Raw genomic sequence first — 16,553 nt, 5'->3', positions numbered from 1 at the left:
AATATCATTGGAAATTTTGGATTCGCTTTACGCTTCTTTAAATAATAGAATTTTACATGTTATTAAAAATAAAGGTGAATTCACTAAGTATTAAATATTTTAAAATGTTATAAATATGTTTCATTATAAAACATCTCAATTTAAAATAAAGCGATAAGAACCTACTTCTTAAATATGAGTTTAAAAATATGTATTTTATTATTCCATCACAAACACTCGACCATAAATGAACCGTTATAGGTCTTAGGTTCGTGTAATCTGATACCTGATATTATATAATGGCAATTTCTAAGTACAATTCACAAGTAAGATTTTTTATTTTGACCATGAAGTAACGAGTAGTCCTCACATATGTCGAACAATACAAAAAAAACTAATTAAATATTGAGAATAATTCATTATATGTGAATTTTAGTTTTTTTGGTGTATATATATATATAGGTATATACACACATACATACATACATATATATATATATATACGCATATATTTATATATATACACTCACACATGCAAACATACATTCACGAACATATACCTACCACATCAAAGTAAGGGTGTACAAGATATGAAATATTATCCAGAAATATTGTAACCATCCTCTACTTATACTTGGGAAGTGACATGTTCTTGAATAAATCCGTAGCACGTGACAACAAAATAAATTATTTTAATCAAATTACAAATTTAAAGCTTCAATTAAATTAACTTAACAGTAGAATCACCATGTAAAGCGCCCTTGAGGTATTTTATTACGAAAATGGCGCTATATAAGTTATCCACAATAAATAAAAATAAAATCGCTATCGAAAAAAAAGGCCGGTTATAGAAAAATAAATTAAATATCATAAATACACCGCTCACTGCCAATAACTGACTGAGTAATTAATGAGAAAAACACAAAGGATTGATTTCCTTGGCTTATGCATGGTACATGTATCCATAGTGCTATCTAGATGCTATTGTCTCTTTCACACAAACACCAGAAAAAGAATAGCATCTCTGTCTTCCTTGTTAAAAGTTTTATCTTCGTCCTCTCTCTTATACAGTTATACAGATTTATTGTTCTATTGGCGTCACTTCCATTCATATAATTATTCTTCGCATAGCAAGAATAAATATTGTTTGTATTGAAATCCTGCATATTTATACAAATTCTATTTTACAAATCCGGTGTGAAAATTACAATTTGAATATTACAAAAAATACTACTTCATTGTTTAAAAAAATAAGAGATATATCACGACTTGTGTCCTGGGTAGACTCGTGTTACATGACAGCCACACAAGAGCCAAAACCTCAGAGCAATCATTCGCTATCGCTTAAAGAGAAGCGCTTTTGCTATATTGCATAGAACAAAAGCGTTCCGAATTTTGGTTTGGTTTTCAGTTTACCAACATGTAACGGGCGCTTTCAGTATGCGCTTGCAACTTTCGACCTGAGCACCTATGGTCCATCGTGTTCCTGTAAACTGTAGCTTACTTCGTGGTTATCATAGAATCATCGGCATTATAGAATCATCGGTATCATAGAATAATTTTTGTCTATGGGCGACTATATTAGTAGCATATTAATCTAAGATTAAAACAATAAAGTCATAAGTGAATATTTCTGTATTTTATACAACACATTGGTTTTGAGCTCTAACTCTGAATAGAAAAAATAACAGTCTAGTACAATGATTTACACACGGGGTCATAATAATATTTGTTTAATGTTTTGAGTCTTTTGATGTTTTTTCATTATTCATTTCACAACATCAAAAGAGTTTCCTGTTATTTCCTCCTCCTCTTTGCAACGTTTTGGAGATTTCTCATAGCACAAAATCGTCCAATAAACTAGGGGTGTTTTCATTGTGTCACAAAATCTTCCCATAGACTAGAGAATATATCTTCATATTGAGAGACCAGAGATTCTTCTGTAGTCAACAAAATGGCTTCATAGTTACCATGTTCGACTTGAGAAATCCAATTCATAGAGCCGGTTATAACCAGTCCATTTGTATAAAATGGCTTCCTATCATGTGACTCTTTTGCCTTATATAATTCTGTTACTCGTTTTGAGCCATCTACTATACAGAATTTATGATGCATGTGGCTAGTGGAATTTTTGTATCTTATAGGTATACCTGTTAAATAAAGCAAAATACAGAAAAATAAGTTTTTTTTCTCGATTCATCCAATACATCGTCTCAGATTTTAAAACGCTGAGACATATTTACTAGAATTATTATGGTGCTTATTACAATAATATAGGAGTAATAGAAAATTTATGTAATACATAAGGCTGTAGTCTGATAATAAGTACGGATATTATATGATTTAACCATTTATAAACGACTTTAGTTGGAAATCGTGCAATTGAAAAAATAAGGTTAAAGTTTTATAGAGCTAAAATATAATTATTTTTCAACCGACAGATTACACCTTTTGAAATTAAGACTAAACTTGCGTTCGTTAGTGCTCATATAAAGACAAAATATTTAAGTAAAATTTGTTTTCATGATTTAAAATTTACTTTAAAAATGCATTATGTAACTTAGTAGACATTATAATAATAAATATGTACATCTCCCTTCCCCTCCTTATCCTCTCTTCAAGCATCCTTGTCCTAATCCCGCCCAATTTACAGTAACTTTAAATTTAAAATTTACAGTAATGTTCTTAAAATAAATATAAAATAATTCTTTGATTATTGAGTACATGAAAATAACATTTTTATATGTATAAATTGTATGTATTTATTTGATATGTAATATATTTTCTTTACTAACTTTGTATACTATGTGGAAATCTGTTATTAGTTCTGAGTTTACACACTATATCTGTTTGTTTACTATAAATATGTATGTAGAACTGTTGATTTCCCAAATAAAATAAAATAAGAAAGTTTTTAAAGAAAAAGCTAAAATTTTAGTTCTTAAAAATATTCCCGTTTTAAATCTTTTTTTGTATTTTCCTTGAATTTTTTATTAAATTATGCCTTCAAAAATGGTTTAAAAGTTTTAAACATTTTGGTTCTTCTTCTTAGTTTTTTTTTGGCTTCTTTCACCCCTAACTGGGGTGTTCTAGCCAGTGTCAAGTTTGAGATTGACTTATTTAAATATTTATACATGTGTTAGTACTATACATACAAGTTAGTGTGTTAGTATTTAATATTACATACACTTTACATAATATATAACTTATTTACAACTTAATACCATTTATAACTACATATTAATATACAATTTTAAATATATGTTTATTGGGTGGGGACAAGAGACTTAAAATCTTAGTAGGGAATGGGACGCTGATTTTGGAGAGGTCAGATAGGAACTCAGGATAACAATCATTTATGGGGCATCCAAAGAAAACACGATTTAGATCTTCCTCCTCAAGCGGACATTCGCACATGGCAGAGTCCCGGACATGGATTCTAAACAAATGAGAAATATTACAACAAAACATTTTGGTTCAAACCCTTTTTAATGGAAATATATTTTTTGACATTTTTTAGGAAGAATATTTTGGTTATAAATATTTGATTTCTACATTTTTTTTAGCAAATTTTATAGGCTTTCAAATTGCCAATAAGAGTATTAAAATTTTGCAAAAAATAACTGCACAAATTAAATTCTTTTTAACAAAAATATTATTTTTGAAAAAAAAAAAAAAGGATCAATAAGTGTTTAACCCAAAATATTTGAACCATTACAAAAGCCATAATTTAACCTAGAATTTAAAAGTAAAGAAGGGGTTTGAAATGGTTATACTTCTTTTTAAAAACCGAAATTTCAGTTTTTTTCTTTTATACTTTCTTGTTCAATTCATCATCTTCAAATGATTGAAACAAATTTTGCTTCAATATTTTATCCTTAGGGTCATTTTGTGTTCCGCTTGACACATTCCAGTTTTTGGTAAACATTATTTTTTTTCTTAAAAACTACAAGCTATATTTTATTAGATTACATTTTAAGGAGCTCAGATAAACGATTATTCGCATTTTTATTTAGTTAATTTTTTTGGTTTTTGTGAAAACGTATTTGAAGAAAAAACTAGTTTTTAGTCCTGAGGAACGATGACTGTATGTTCCTCTGGTCACTGCATAATGTTCATGTTTCTCTGTACAGCGAGCAATTAATGCGTTCTAAATCATAAACGTAACAAAATAATAACAATAATACATGTTTTGTTTGAATAATAGAGCAGTTCCTATCGTCTACTACAGTTTTGTTTCGATAAATTTCTCTAGGCAATATACTGTCTGCCTAGCTAGGTGCAACATATTTATGGTGACATTTTTTTATATAAGAAACAAAATATTCACGAAAAAGAACCACAGATGAAAAATTAAAAGCTAACTTAACAATGTACCTAAATGTAATTCTCTGATTTTTGCCTGCACAATTCTACTAGCAATAATAAAACCTCATTTTATAATTAAAAGATACCCACATTTAACTGTGTGACACTTTCATAATCTTGAATTAAATGTGTAAACTAAATATTTTGAAGATAATATATGTTAGACATCTCTCAGGTTCTCACTTATTTAAAAAATACCGGCATTTATTAAAATCTCCAACACAATAATGCTTTTGTTCATATGAACCTGTGCCATTTCAAATTAGGTCATTTTTATTATTTTTTTCATACATTTTCTAGAAACTTCGCTGTGCAATTAAATGCTCTAATTTCTACCACATGGAAGAAAAAAAAATTTATATTCAATTTCTTATAGCGCTGAACTTCGTCATTGATAGTTTATCACCACAACATTTCACAGTCCCTGGACTCTAGTGCTTCAAGCGTAAGACAAACCATCCAGTCTATATATGATAAATGTTTGCTGATATGCTGCGATTGCAGTGCTCAATTAACTTGTTTTATAAGAGACTGATGATATGCAACATGCTTACCTAAACTGTATTAAATAAAGCTCAACAAACTTCTGATTTTATATTCTTTAAGTTATGAACACTTCTACTAAACTTAAAATATTGAGAATTCGCATGGTGCAGTAGTTGTCTACTTTACAAGGAATCAGGTTTTCAATGTGTGCTACTGAGAGTTTGTCTATAGTTTATGATATGAAGCATCTTATAGGCTCGACTTCGAAAGATGGGCAGGAATTGGCAGTCAACAGAGACCTGGGGCTGTTTGTGATGATAGCATCTGAAGGGTTAAACTGATCAATTTGCCTCCATGTAAAAATTGGGGATTGGGGTGTACTAATGCCACAGTGTCCTATGCAGCACTAATGTGGTGATAATAAGGGTAGAGAAAAAGAAGGAAAGGTGTAGTGATGAAAATATTTAAAAAAACAATTATTTAATACCTTCTTTATATAATTTGTAAAACACGGAGTTCTTCTGGCTACCACATGAATTTATATCAAATATAACTCTGACATTCACTCCACGATGGTAAGCATTTATAACTAGATTGAGTAATTCAGAAGATCCTAAAGTAAACATGCATAGATCGATGCTTACGCAAGATGATTGGAGCACATGAAGCATTCTTTTGATATTGTGCAATCGACAGGTAATATCTGAACATGATTCTTTTTGTGAACTATTGCAACAACAGGAATCACTTAACACAAAGAATTCATTGATGTTTTTAGCAACATATTCTTTTCTCATTTTTAAAGCGATGTACGCTAACTCCAAAACTACACCGATTCCAACTGATAAGAAAAGTTTACTCCGTAGCGTCATTTTCAAATTAAAATGACGTTTCGTATTATAGTTTGTATTCCACACTAAAGATATATACTGAAAGTTCGTATTTGTAGCTAATTTACTGCACTTTCCACTTCTCATTTCTCATTCTTTCCACCACTCGGAGCCTAGCCGGCGTTACATATAATCGGTGGTTGCCATTTATTATATCGCGGCGTCTAAATTCTAAATATTAAAAATATTGCAGACTGGCGTCGACTCGTCGACTGGCATATTCAAATCACCATAGATAACGCTGACCATGAATCATGTAACCAGAGATCATGATTTTTTTAGTATATTTTCTTTTATTGGGGCCTTTTACCAAAACATGGTAAATTGTATCTGAGACAATTTCAAAAATATTTGCGTTCCTATTATTTACCCAAACATTTTAATTTTATGGTTATTTTCAACGAGTTGTAAATAACTTACTATAAGTAAATGAGAATCAAGGCGTAGTAGAGAAGGGGTTCGAACCTCGGACCGTTGATCCGTGAGTCCACGCAACACCTACGTCCGCGACTCTAGCCATGGTACCACAATCCCGCTCATTTTATTGAAATAAAAATTTAATCAAGTGATTTCTTAAGTAAGTCAGTAAGGTAGGGTGGTGTTAAAAGTAACAGGGCTAGTATTCCAAACGAAATTATAGCGCGGTATAGCGCGTTTTTACGTACTAAATACGGATTATAGCGCGCTGTAAACGCGTTCGGAATACCAGCCCAGGTGTCGAATGTAACAATTGCCTTACGTTCTTACAGTACAGCATTTTTATTGGGCTGGATCTAAATCTAACAATGAATACTATTTTGATTTAAAAGCACTTTGACGGTATCGATTTATTGGATAACATTAAATTTTGCCGTAATAAAGTTAAAAAAATGACAAATAGTTTTGTATCCATCCAATTAAATAATTTTAAATTGTATTACAAATATTGTTTAATTGCGTACCGAATATGTATTTAAGCGGACGTTTTTAATAGTTTAAGAAAAAACGTAACTTTAATTTAATGTGGCGGAAAGTCGCATTTAGGAAGTTTAGTGGTTTTAAATTTTAGTTTTATTTGTACCAAAATAATAATTTTTTATTTTATTTGTGTATTTTTGAAATTACTTCGCGTGTGACGTTTCAAGTTATCTTCCCCTCTTCTCGACGAGTTCTGCTGATTCTACCTTAAGGTAAACTGGAAATCTATCCTATTTTTAACTATTTTTTTCGTACATCTTAAACGTACTTGTACGACAATTGTATTTAATTAAATGCTCTTATTTTCACTCCGCGTAAGAATACATTTTTGCTTACATTTTTTTTAAAGAGAAATACTTGAGTTCTAATTAACTACTCAAATATTTAAATTATCAAACCATTTTTCATGTCGAAAATAACTTGTGCTGGAAAAATGGAAATCGGGTTAAGGTAGAGTGGGATTTGAACCTCGGACCTTTGGCCCGTGAGTCCACAATACTACAACGGGATCACAACCCAGTTTATAATTATATAATATTACTATTTTCTTTATCCAATTTCCAGTAGGGCTGAACCTCCTCATTGCAACAGAGCAAATGGTGTCGATAGTAAAATGTTACCATGTTGGCCTCGTGGTGTAGTGATTAGCGTGTTTGCCTACCATGCAAGAGGTCTCGGGTTCGATTCCTGACATAGTTGAATTCAAGTATTTATTTAAAAGATTTTTCACACTAGAATATTTCATTGTCCCTGTACTTGTATTATGAACGGAATTGCGCGCAAAGAAATCGCTCTGTTAACGTATATTTGTTATTTTAAGTTTCTGAAAAATGGTCATGCTTAGATGTACGTAGACACTTATGTATGGAAGTGAAACATGAAACAGGCAAAGGAAGGATGAAAACCAAGTAAACGCGGTCGAAATGCGATCTCTTGGACAAACGTTTGGGAAATCAAAGTATGACAGAGGGTTACAAGTAATGAAATCAGCTGAGAGTGTAAATCTGAGGCATGTTTAATTGATAATATTAAGAAAGGGTCTCTGAAATAGTTTGGTTATGTAGAACGAATGAATGATGAAATAATGGTAAAGCAAGTATATATGGCAAAAAATAACGGTAAAGTGAGACGAGGACGACCAAGGAAGACATGACATGATCAGATAAACCAAAATCTTAAGTCTGGTCATGTCTAAAATAGACAGAACCGAAGGGTATCTATGATAAGATGTGAATGTGGAGGAAGCTAGAAATGTATGCCAGGATAGACGTATGTGGTGGTCTATTCTCTCTACCTACTCCTATGGGGAAATTGTGTGGTGGTAGTAGTAGTAGTCAAGTCTAGAGAAATTAAGCAGAAAAATTAAATGATTTGACCGGAAAATAATTTTGTTACCATCAAAAATATCAATTTTGTTACTTTTGTCACCACCTTTCTCCAATTCTACTACCACATCGACAAATAAATATTAATAAATTTATACAATCTATTTTTAAATCGCTAATTGAAAGGTAAAACTCATAAGAATATACTCATATTGACCATATCGAGTCTGTCCAACACCGTTTTCTAAGAAAAGTGGCATGGTTGCTTGGATTACAAAGGGGTAATTATTCCTATTTTAAAATCGAGCAATCTCTTCATTTGTCTTCATTGGAGAGCCGTGGAACTGAGATGGACCTTAAATGCATTTAAAAAATACTTAATGCCATAAGTGATGTCCCATCTCTGTTGCAATCAATTTCTTTTCATGTTCCCAAAACCATGTCACCAGAAGTCAAAACCTGCTATTTATAAAATCTTCTAAGAGCAATTTTGGTTTTTATGCTCCAATGTCCAGAATGTGTAGATTAGTCAATTCATCACACGACTTGGAATTCTTTGGGATAGATCTTCCAGCTTTTCGTAGATCTCTTCGTGACTAAACAGTGTGGGATGAAGTTGGATTGGCATGGTTTAGCTCGAAGTCTTAGGTCTTTCGTTTTTATAAATATGTTGTATACAATTATTGTTTTGCCCTTGTTTGTCTTTGCTAAATAGTTTTATGTTCTTTTTGTTAAGTTTCTTGCATTTATGTTTCTTCATGTAACTGTTGTAATTGGCTTAGGCCGTATATATAATAAATAAATAAATAAAAGTGAATAAAGAAAACCTGGTGACGATATTAAAAAAGTTTTCAAATAAAATAAGCTTACCTTATAAAGCTATAAATATAGTATATATACTCTAAGTATAAATAAGTATTTTTTTGCTTTCGTACAATTGAAAAATGACGAAAAATTGTCTTGTTTGGTTTTGATTTTTTTAAAGCTTTTTTAAATATGAAAATAATGCATTATAGTAAATCGATTACATCTATTTTTGTTCGCTAGACAACGTTTACAATAATTGTGCGATTTCTATTTCTACCGTGCCAAACAATCTCACCGTACATCATATTTCATTATAACCTCTTTTTCTTTTTAAATAATTTTGGAAATAACTTATTTGTTTCTCTGTCTCCACATTTGTAATTATTGGAAACAATGACATCTGTGTTGTTTAATAAAAATATGTATTATATTTGCCATGAATAACGTATAAAGCTACATTTTTGAGCTCGAGGGCGCTTTAAAAAGTTGTTTTATGCAGCGTTGAAAGTAAAATTAGTTGAAAACCAAATTTTGCAATAAATTATTTTTAAAGTACAGTTCTTATACACACAAAAAGATAACATGGGTAAATTTATTTTTGACGCTAGCAACACAAGATGCGTGAACACATGCGCGGTGTTGTATAAATTTAATCGATCATATGTTTCTTTGTGCTGTTTTTCCGGTGGTCGTTGTATTACAAAAGTTTGAAGTTTCAGGTATACTTATTAATTCATACGTATTCTACATTATAAAATATTAAATATATACCTAAATATCCCAGTTACAACTCTCTTTGAAATAATTGTACTGTTAACTCTTTTTGGTTAATTATTAAGGTGAAGTGTGAAGGACGGGCACGTGCTCTCTTAAAAGTTCACTTTTTGTTCTTAGTGTTTTTTAAATATTCAACTAGTGAGTAAATTGAGGATAACTCTCTTTTTTTGCGTTTGATAATCTACACAAAAATAACTAAACTACTACTATCTTCAACAAATAATAATAAAAATCGTAACAAAATAATTTATTAATTTTAATTTGATCATAATTAATTGTAAGGTAGACTTATGATTAATGTATACGTTACAAGCAAAACAATACGTAATTTTAGCTTTGTTTAAAAATAAAGTGGTTATGTTTTTATCATGATGTGATATAGAAAGTTACAAAAACAAAAATATATGTGAAATATTAGAACTACCCGAGGAATACATTTTAGTTCCTTTAAGTTATGTGAAAGTAATTTGAATATGTGCTATGCTCTAAGTAGTACGTAATTTTAAAAATGTTTGTGTCTATGAAAAATGTTTTATTGTGAAGTGAAATTAAAATGTGCCAAGAATGTTCTGGAATTTTGGATTAACTTTACTTTGGATATAAATTAAGCTTCATCACTCTGTGGATTTTGTAAGTCACACATTTATTTAAAGGTTTGTTTTTATAATATAGTTTTAGTAAAACATAATGTACCTGAGACTTATAGGTACCATTTTCTATAAGGTGGGCGATTAAAGTTTTAGGTTGTGATCCCCGCTAAAACGTTAAAGAAACTGCAAGTACGTGCCGCTAGGTGGCGTTAGCTTATCGCCGTATAGTTTTTACTTTTTGTCGGTAGGCAAGATGAGGAACCTATAACATTTACAAAATCTTCTATGGAACGTTTTCTTTGGTTTGTCGCTAGATGGCAGGATAAAAATGGGAAGCTATTCATTTAACAATAGTTTGTTGTGTAGCGTTTTTCTTATATTTCTGTGCTAACTGAAGATGTCGCTAGTCTCTAGTATTATAATTTCAATATTTCATGCTTGTGAATACTTTTTGCTTTCTCAGTTTTTGTTAGTAACAAAAAAATACATATTCTCTAAAATAATTCATATTGCATACATTTGTGTTCCAAAACATTAATTACAACAATATGGAGTGTTTTTATTTGATCAGAAGTACGTTTTATAAATGAAGCCGAATTAAAAAAAAAACTTCAAAAATATAATTTTATAGGTATCAGTAACGATGAAACCATAATGTATCGAAATCCTCCCGCCACAACTTCCTACCAATTTTCTCAGTTACTTAACTTGAATAGCTATGAAATATGTAAATATTTATTTACTAATCGGCATTCACTTTGTAACACTTCAAAATAAATTATAAAAAAAATACCCAGCACTATCGACAGAATCAAGAAAAGAGTACTGCTTTGGTTTGGTCGTGTAAAGCTAATGGTCAGTAGGCTGGGTGGGCCATAGTTGTATGGGTAATTTTTTGGATGATGATTATTTTAGATCACATATAAAATTTGATTATCAGATACCATCTTCTGCCTGCGGATGTTAAAAAAAAAAGAAAAGTCTTTTTGATTAGTTGTTACACCAAAGCATAGAATTGAGAATAGTCAAGAAGGAGTGTAGAATCATATTTGAATACATAGGACTGTGTCCAATAATTCCCCCACTATGCCCCACTTTCGCCGCGCGCATTCATGATGTCGCCGCGTAATGTTGCACGATGGGAAAAAATATAATTATAACACAAATGTAAGAGTAATTGAATTAATGAACTTTAAACTTAAAATGGAAAACAAATTTTATTTGAAATAATATTTGATGTTTTGAAGATGATGTCGGTCATATTTCCACCACAGAGTTGTTCAATCCGAGGGCCAATTTTCATTATTTCTCATATTAGATGAGCAAAGTAGGGTAAAAAAAATTACTACCCTGGCAACACTAACGAAATTTCCATTTTGTTTCTTCGACAATCTGACAGATAGAAAAATAATTAAATTTTTATGTAATGCATTTGCTACTTAAACATTCGTTTGTTAATTACACATGAAATGTGATACCATCCTGTTTCTTTAAGATCCTAGCAGTATTTTTACACTTTAAAAGGACACAACACGGCATAGTTGAATTCAAATCAGGAGTTGCGTACTGAGCGACGTCTACAAAGAAACTAATGGGTCAAAACGCAAACCTACTCACTTATGAGTAGTTTAGTCGCCTTCTGTTTGATGTGCGTACACGGTTTCTGGACTATTCTTAATTCTATGCACCAAAGTTTTAAAAAAGGTGCGTTTATAATTTGAATTGAGATTGTCTGCTTAACGTTGATTTATTGCAATAAAAAGTTTATTAAAATAACATTTAAGTATTATAACATATATTACAACCAACTATTTTGATAATATTTAATAGCGCGAAAATCCTCCTTGCTGTTGAATTTCGGTACGGCAATTCGAGACTATCTGGTTTTTTTTATAAAACTTTCTCTCTTAGATTTTTTGCTCAATATGATAAAAACTTTCGTTATTCTTTACTGCCCTTTCAACTGCTCGAGTGGGACATGGCAGGCGGCAGGCGTCGTGAAGACAGTAAGTTCTCCTTCTTTTTGGGTGACAAACAGTTGGATGTCTTTGTCAGGTGCTGATTTAAATTACAGTGGTTCAGTAATATTTTCCCGCCAGTCAATAATATCAATATAAGATGGTGCATACGATTTTACGGTAGGAAGTTGGAACAGTCAGAGTATATTTTCTTAAAAGCTGCAGTCTTTGAAAGTTAGAAGAGCGCCAGTTTACGAATGTGCGGCCCAGAGTCAGTCAACATTGCGAGTAATACATTTTCATGTGTGTGAAGTAATTTTCTTGAAAATACCTTATTTTTTTGGATTTAACTTCTGTGGGCAAATATCTAGTTGCAGCGATAAGTTCGAAACGGCGCTGTGCTCTATCTTTACCAGAAGGGTGAATTTAGTAGAAAACTATATCTTTTGGAGCATAAATACATGTTGCGAGAATTACTAAGTTTTCAGAAGAAGATTTCATCGAAGCGTACAAACGTATAATTCGATTAACACAAGTTAACTCACCCTATATGACTCTTGAAACGCTACGACTGACTATTCAGTACAAATTTAATGGTCTCAATATCTTGAGCAGGAAATTCAGGAAGTGTCAAAAGGTTAATTCATTCATATGCAGTTGGTTGATAATCCACTGTAACGGTTTATCTTTTCTCCTTAAAGCAGTCCTATGACACCTCTAAATTTACCATCGTTCACATTTGTTTCATCACCCACAACTGCCAGCATAAGACTTTACAGATATTTCTGATTCCAAGAAAAAATAGGTAATTCCTTTAGATGTGCCAAAGCTGGATCAAAATAATCCAAAAACTTCGACTCTGGTTCAATTGTCAATAAAATATGCTCTTCAATAATGCTGTCTAACGTTCCTGTCCCGTCGAAGTACAAAGCAGGTATTTACAGGACTTTGTCTTCTGTTGCCAATTACTGTCTTTTTTTGCGTTTCTAGGAAAGTTTATTTTTATCAATAATTTCAAAAGTGAAAGTATGAAGAACTGCTGATTCAGTAGATGCCTCAGCCCTGTCCGACACGCCGTATCTGTCAAATGTTTTGAATAATAAAGCAAAATCTACTGTACCTACTGTTTGTAGCGGTTGGCTCAAACATGAGCCGTCGATGTTCAAGCTTTTGATTGAGGTTGGAACCACACCGTTACTGTTCATGTCCGATTGACTAAATTCAGATGAAGTCAACACGTTTTAAGTTTCTTTGTGCGTTCTTCTTGCGGCCGAATCTGTGATAAACAAACGCCTTAGCATATTCTTTTTTAAATGTTGGTTATTTTATTGGTCGTAACCATATTTCCGGTTCCAATCACCATTCTTCTAGTGGTTCGTTGGCCGATAAGTTTTTTCTTTGACAGGTAACTTTTTGTGTCTAAGACAAATGCGTTCATTAATGTTCCTACACTTGAAGGATGAAATGTCAACTTTAGCTTCGTTAAAACCCAAACTTAAGCTTACCTCGAAAAGAAAATAAATTCGAAACATTAATATATATCCGGAGGCATTTAGACTTATCATAATCTATTTAAATTTCACGCATGTCATTTTGAGACCGTTTAGCACTTTTTTATCGCTGCGCCCTTTAAAAAAAAAAGGAAAGAAAAGGCCCAACCTAATGGACAGCGAAAGAACGGCTAAAAGGATTTACGGTGCAAATGTTGATGGATACAGAAAACGAGGAATATTGAGAAAGACATGGCATGATCAAATTCAAAAATATACTTGAAAATGGACATGTCAAAAGTCGAAATAAACGTCGTGCGTGCACAAGAAGATGTATCGATATAAAGTAAGCTAGGTTTGTATGCAACATATTTAAGTGGCGTTCTATCCTCTTTGCCTACCCCTACGGGGAAATAGGGGGATGGTTGATTTGTTTGTTCAGTAGGTAATATGTAAATTAAAGTATAAGGTGGTTATGTATAATTATTAATATTCGTCTTTTAAACACTGGTCGATGGGAGGAGGCCTCTCCGGTTGAATGTTTTTATTAAAATTTTATTGATTTATTTTAAGAAAATTTTAAGAAACCAAAATTTTAAGCCAATCGTAGTTTTCTACATATTAATAAATACGAGTACAATGCCAAAAAAGCGTGAAAGATTTACACGGAGCAATCCCAGATTCGTTTCTTTTAAAACAAGATAAAATAAATACAGTACCTACTTTTCAAAGTATGTAATTTTTAAAAATTGTTTTTAGGATTATAGTACTGTAATTTGACGTTGTTGGTGGCATTTCTAATGGCGGATTCTAGAGTGAATACAAAAGATCGTAAAATATTGCAAAAAAAATTCCGATCGAATTCCAATATCCGACTACCACCTAGTTCCAAGTCCACTAAGAAACCAGTTCTGGATTCCACTCCGCAAAAATATTTTTATGCAAAGTTATTATATTTTGTACGGCATGTTATATTATGATGTTTGCTTCATTATAATTTGCCTTAAACGAGAATATATTGGAGGAATTATCGCTTTAATTTATCGCGAATAAATATTTTGAAATAAAAAACGGTTCGTAATATCATTTACTCAAACATAGATGTCGCTCTAGTGACGATATAGAGACCAACTTAAGTAGCGCACCGTATTTTTTTCTCGTCGATTTTGGTTCATATCTTTGAAGTTCTTATACTCGATATATTTTTATTTCCCGTAATGAAGACTCGCCTTCTTCATACAAACAGACGAACAAATCATCACGCCGCACAGTGTTTCGTTTCATACAAGCTAGAAACTAAAAATTCTGAATGTACTTTTAACTCACGTATGCGATTCACCTAATCCTAAAAAGAGGTTTTTTTTACTAAATATGTAATAATAATTCGTTTTATAAAAAATATGTCACATTTTGTTATTTAATAAACGAAATAAATTTTCTGAAAATTGATATCTGCATACAATAATGTATTTAATGATCATAAATAATTGAAATTTTTACTTTAATTCTATTGACTGATAAATCGGTCAACCTATAAAATAAATCATTGAAAATGATATTAGATACTTAGGCATAAAATAAAGATTTCACCCGAGAGAACTAATCTGCCTTCACTTGTTTTGTCAGAATAACCATTTTACAGCTGATTTCATTATGTTAAACACGAAAACTCAAAGGGTTTAAATAAACTTAAAAGTTTGACATTGTAAGGAATACAGAAGTGAGGCAACGGACACAGCAACCCTTGGTATCTACTGTCATCCAGCGAAGGCGTTTTGGCTGGCAAGGCCATATACTACGTATGCCTTCCGAGAGCTTTAACCATGCTTGTCTATGTTACAAGGCATCAGGTTCTCGGCGTCCTGGTCGTCTACTGTTGACAATTTGTCGACAGTTTGCGTCAGAGTTGCGGTATGTGGACTTGACTTGGGAGGATGTACGGGAGGTCGATCGCTTGGCCGGAGGCAGATTATGGAATCCATATGCTCCACATAGGGAGCGGATATGGTATGATGATGATAAAACTTAAAGGTCTTTAAATAAAACATTTGTTTTAAGTGATTTTCAAATAGATGTATTTAGAGAAATATAAAAAGAGCGTCATAAAGGGAAAGTGCAATCAGAATACAAAATAAAATCAACATACGAGAGAAAACAAAGTACAAAATTCAGCAAAGTAAATATACTGTAATTTTAATATTTATATAATTCAATGAAAAAGTAAATGGCATGCTAATAAAAAACACATTAATAGGAATAACTTAGGCACTAACAAGAAAGTACAAATAGTATACAATGAACAGAGTTCAAAGAAAATAAAATATGCAAAAATTGACAAAAGAATATTATTTCCTTTAAATGGATATTAGTAAATTTTAGAGTCAAAACATTATAAAATACAAATTAATATGAATAATTAAGGTTAAGGTTAAAGTACAAACAGCATGTAATTAACTGTTTTACAAGAAAATAAAATGCATAAAATTTGACAAAATAATATTATCGCTTAAATAAAATTGGTATTAGTGAATTTCAAAAAAACATTTTAAAATACACAGATTAACAACGAACAATTTACGTTTGGTCAAAAAGTACAAATAGCATTAAATCAACAAATTTCCAAGACAATAAAGCAGTACACAAAAATCGATAAAATAATTACTACTTTTACTAAAACTTCTACAATACAATAATATATGCACATTAAATGAGTAATTTTTTATGTCAAAAACTAGTACCCCAAAGAAGAAGTTACATAAAAATAAATAATCGGAGTAAGTATTAGCATAGTAAATAAATAAATAAAATAAACCCAAAAGAGTCTAAAGAAAAACTTAGATCGTATCTGAGTCATATTCAGATGAGTCTTCGGAATAATTAGGATGCAAATTTTGTGTCCTTATCTCTGAAGAGAAAGAAACAATTA

At 31.3% G+C, this 16,553-nt stretch overlaps 1 protein-coding gene across 1 annotated transcript; it reads right to left on the bottom strand.

Annotated features, from left to right (window-relative positions):
* Positions 1-1,596: 1,596 nt before the first annotated feature.
* On the bottom strand, positions 1,597-5,936 carry LOC148278483 (mitochondrial cardiolipin hydrolase-like). Its single transcript, XM_088231337.1, has 2 exons — positions 5,321-5,936; positions 1,597-2,129 (listed from the first exon to the last, which is right to left on the bottom strand). Exons 1-2 carry the CDS (start codon positions 5,808-5,810, stop codon positions 1,852-1,854), a joined length of 768 nt encoding a protein of 255 aa, XP_088087463.1. The 5' UTR covers positions 5,811-5,936; the 3' UTR covers positions 1,597-1,851.
* Between the last annotated feature and the right edge of the window lie 10,617 nt (positions 5,937-16,553).

The sequence above is a fragment of the Micrasema longulum genome, unplaced genomic scaffold, assembly GCF_059751315.1.
Source record: "Micrasema longulum isolate JH-2025_06_02 unplaced genomic scaffold, ASM5975131v1 h1tg000874l, whole genome shotgun sequence".
Taxonomy (NCBI): domain Eukaryota; kingdom Metazoa; phylum Arthropoda; class Insecta; order Trichoptera; family Brachycentridae; genus Micrasema; species Micrasema longulum.
This window is presented reverse-complemented; position numbering and strand designations above follow the sequence as displayed.

Coding starts and splice junctions, on each gene's coding strand:
- LOC148278483 (XM_088231337.1), bottom strand. CDS start 5,810: ATGAGAAGTGGAAAGTGCAGTAAATTAGCTACAAATACGAACTTTCAG. Junction 2,130..5,320: donor TTACAAATTATATAAAGAAG/GTATTAAATAAT, acceptor TTTATTTAACAG/GTATACCTATAAGATACAAA.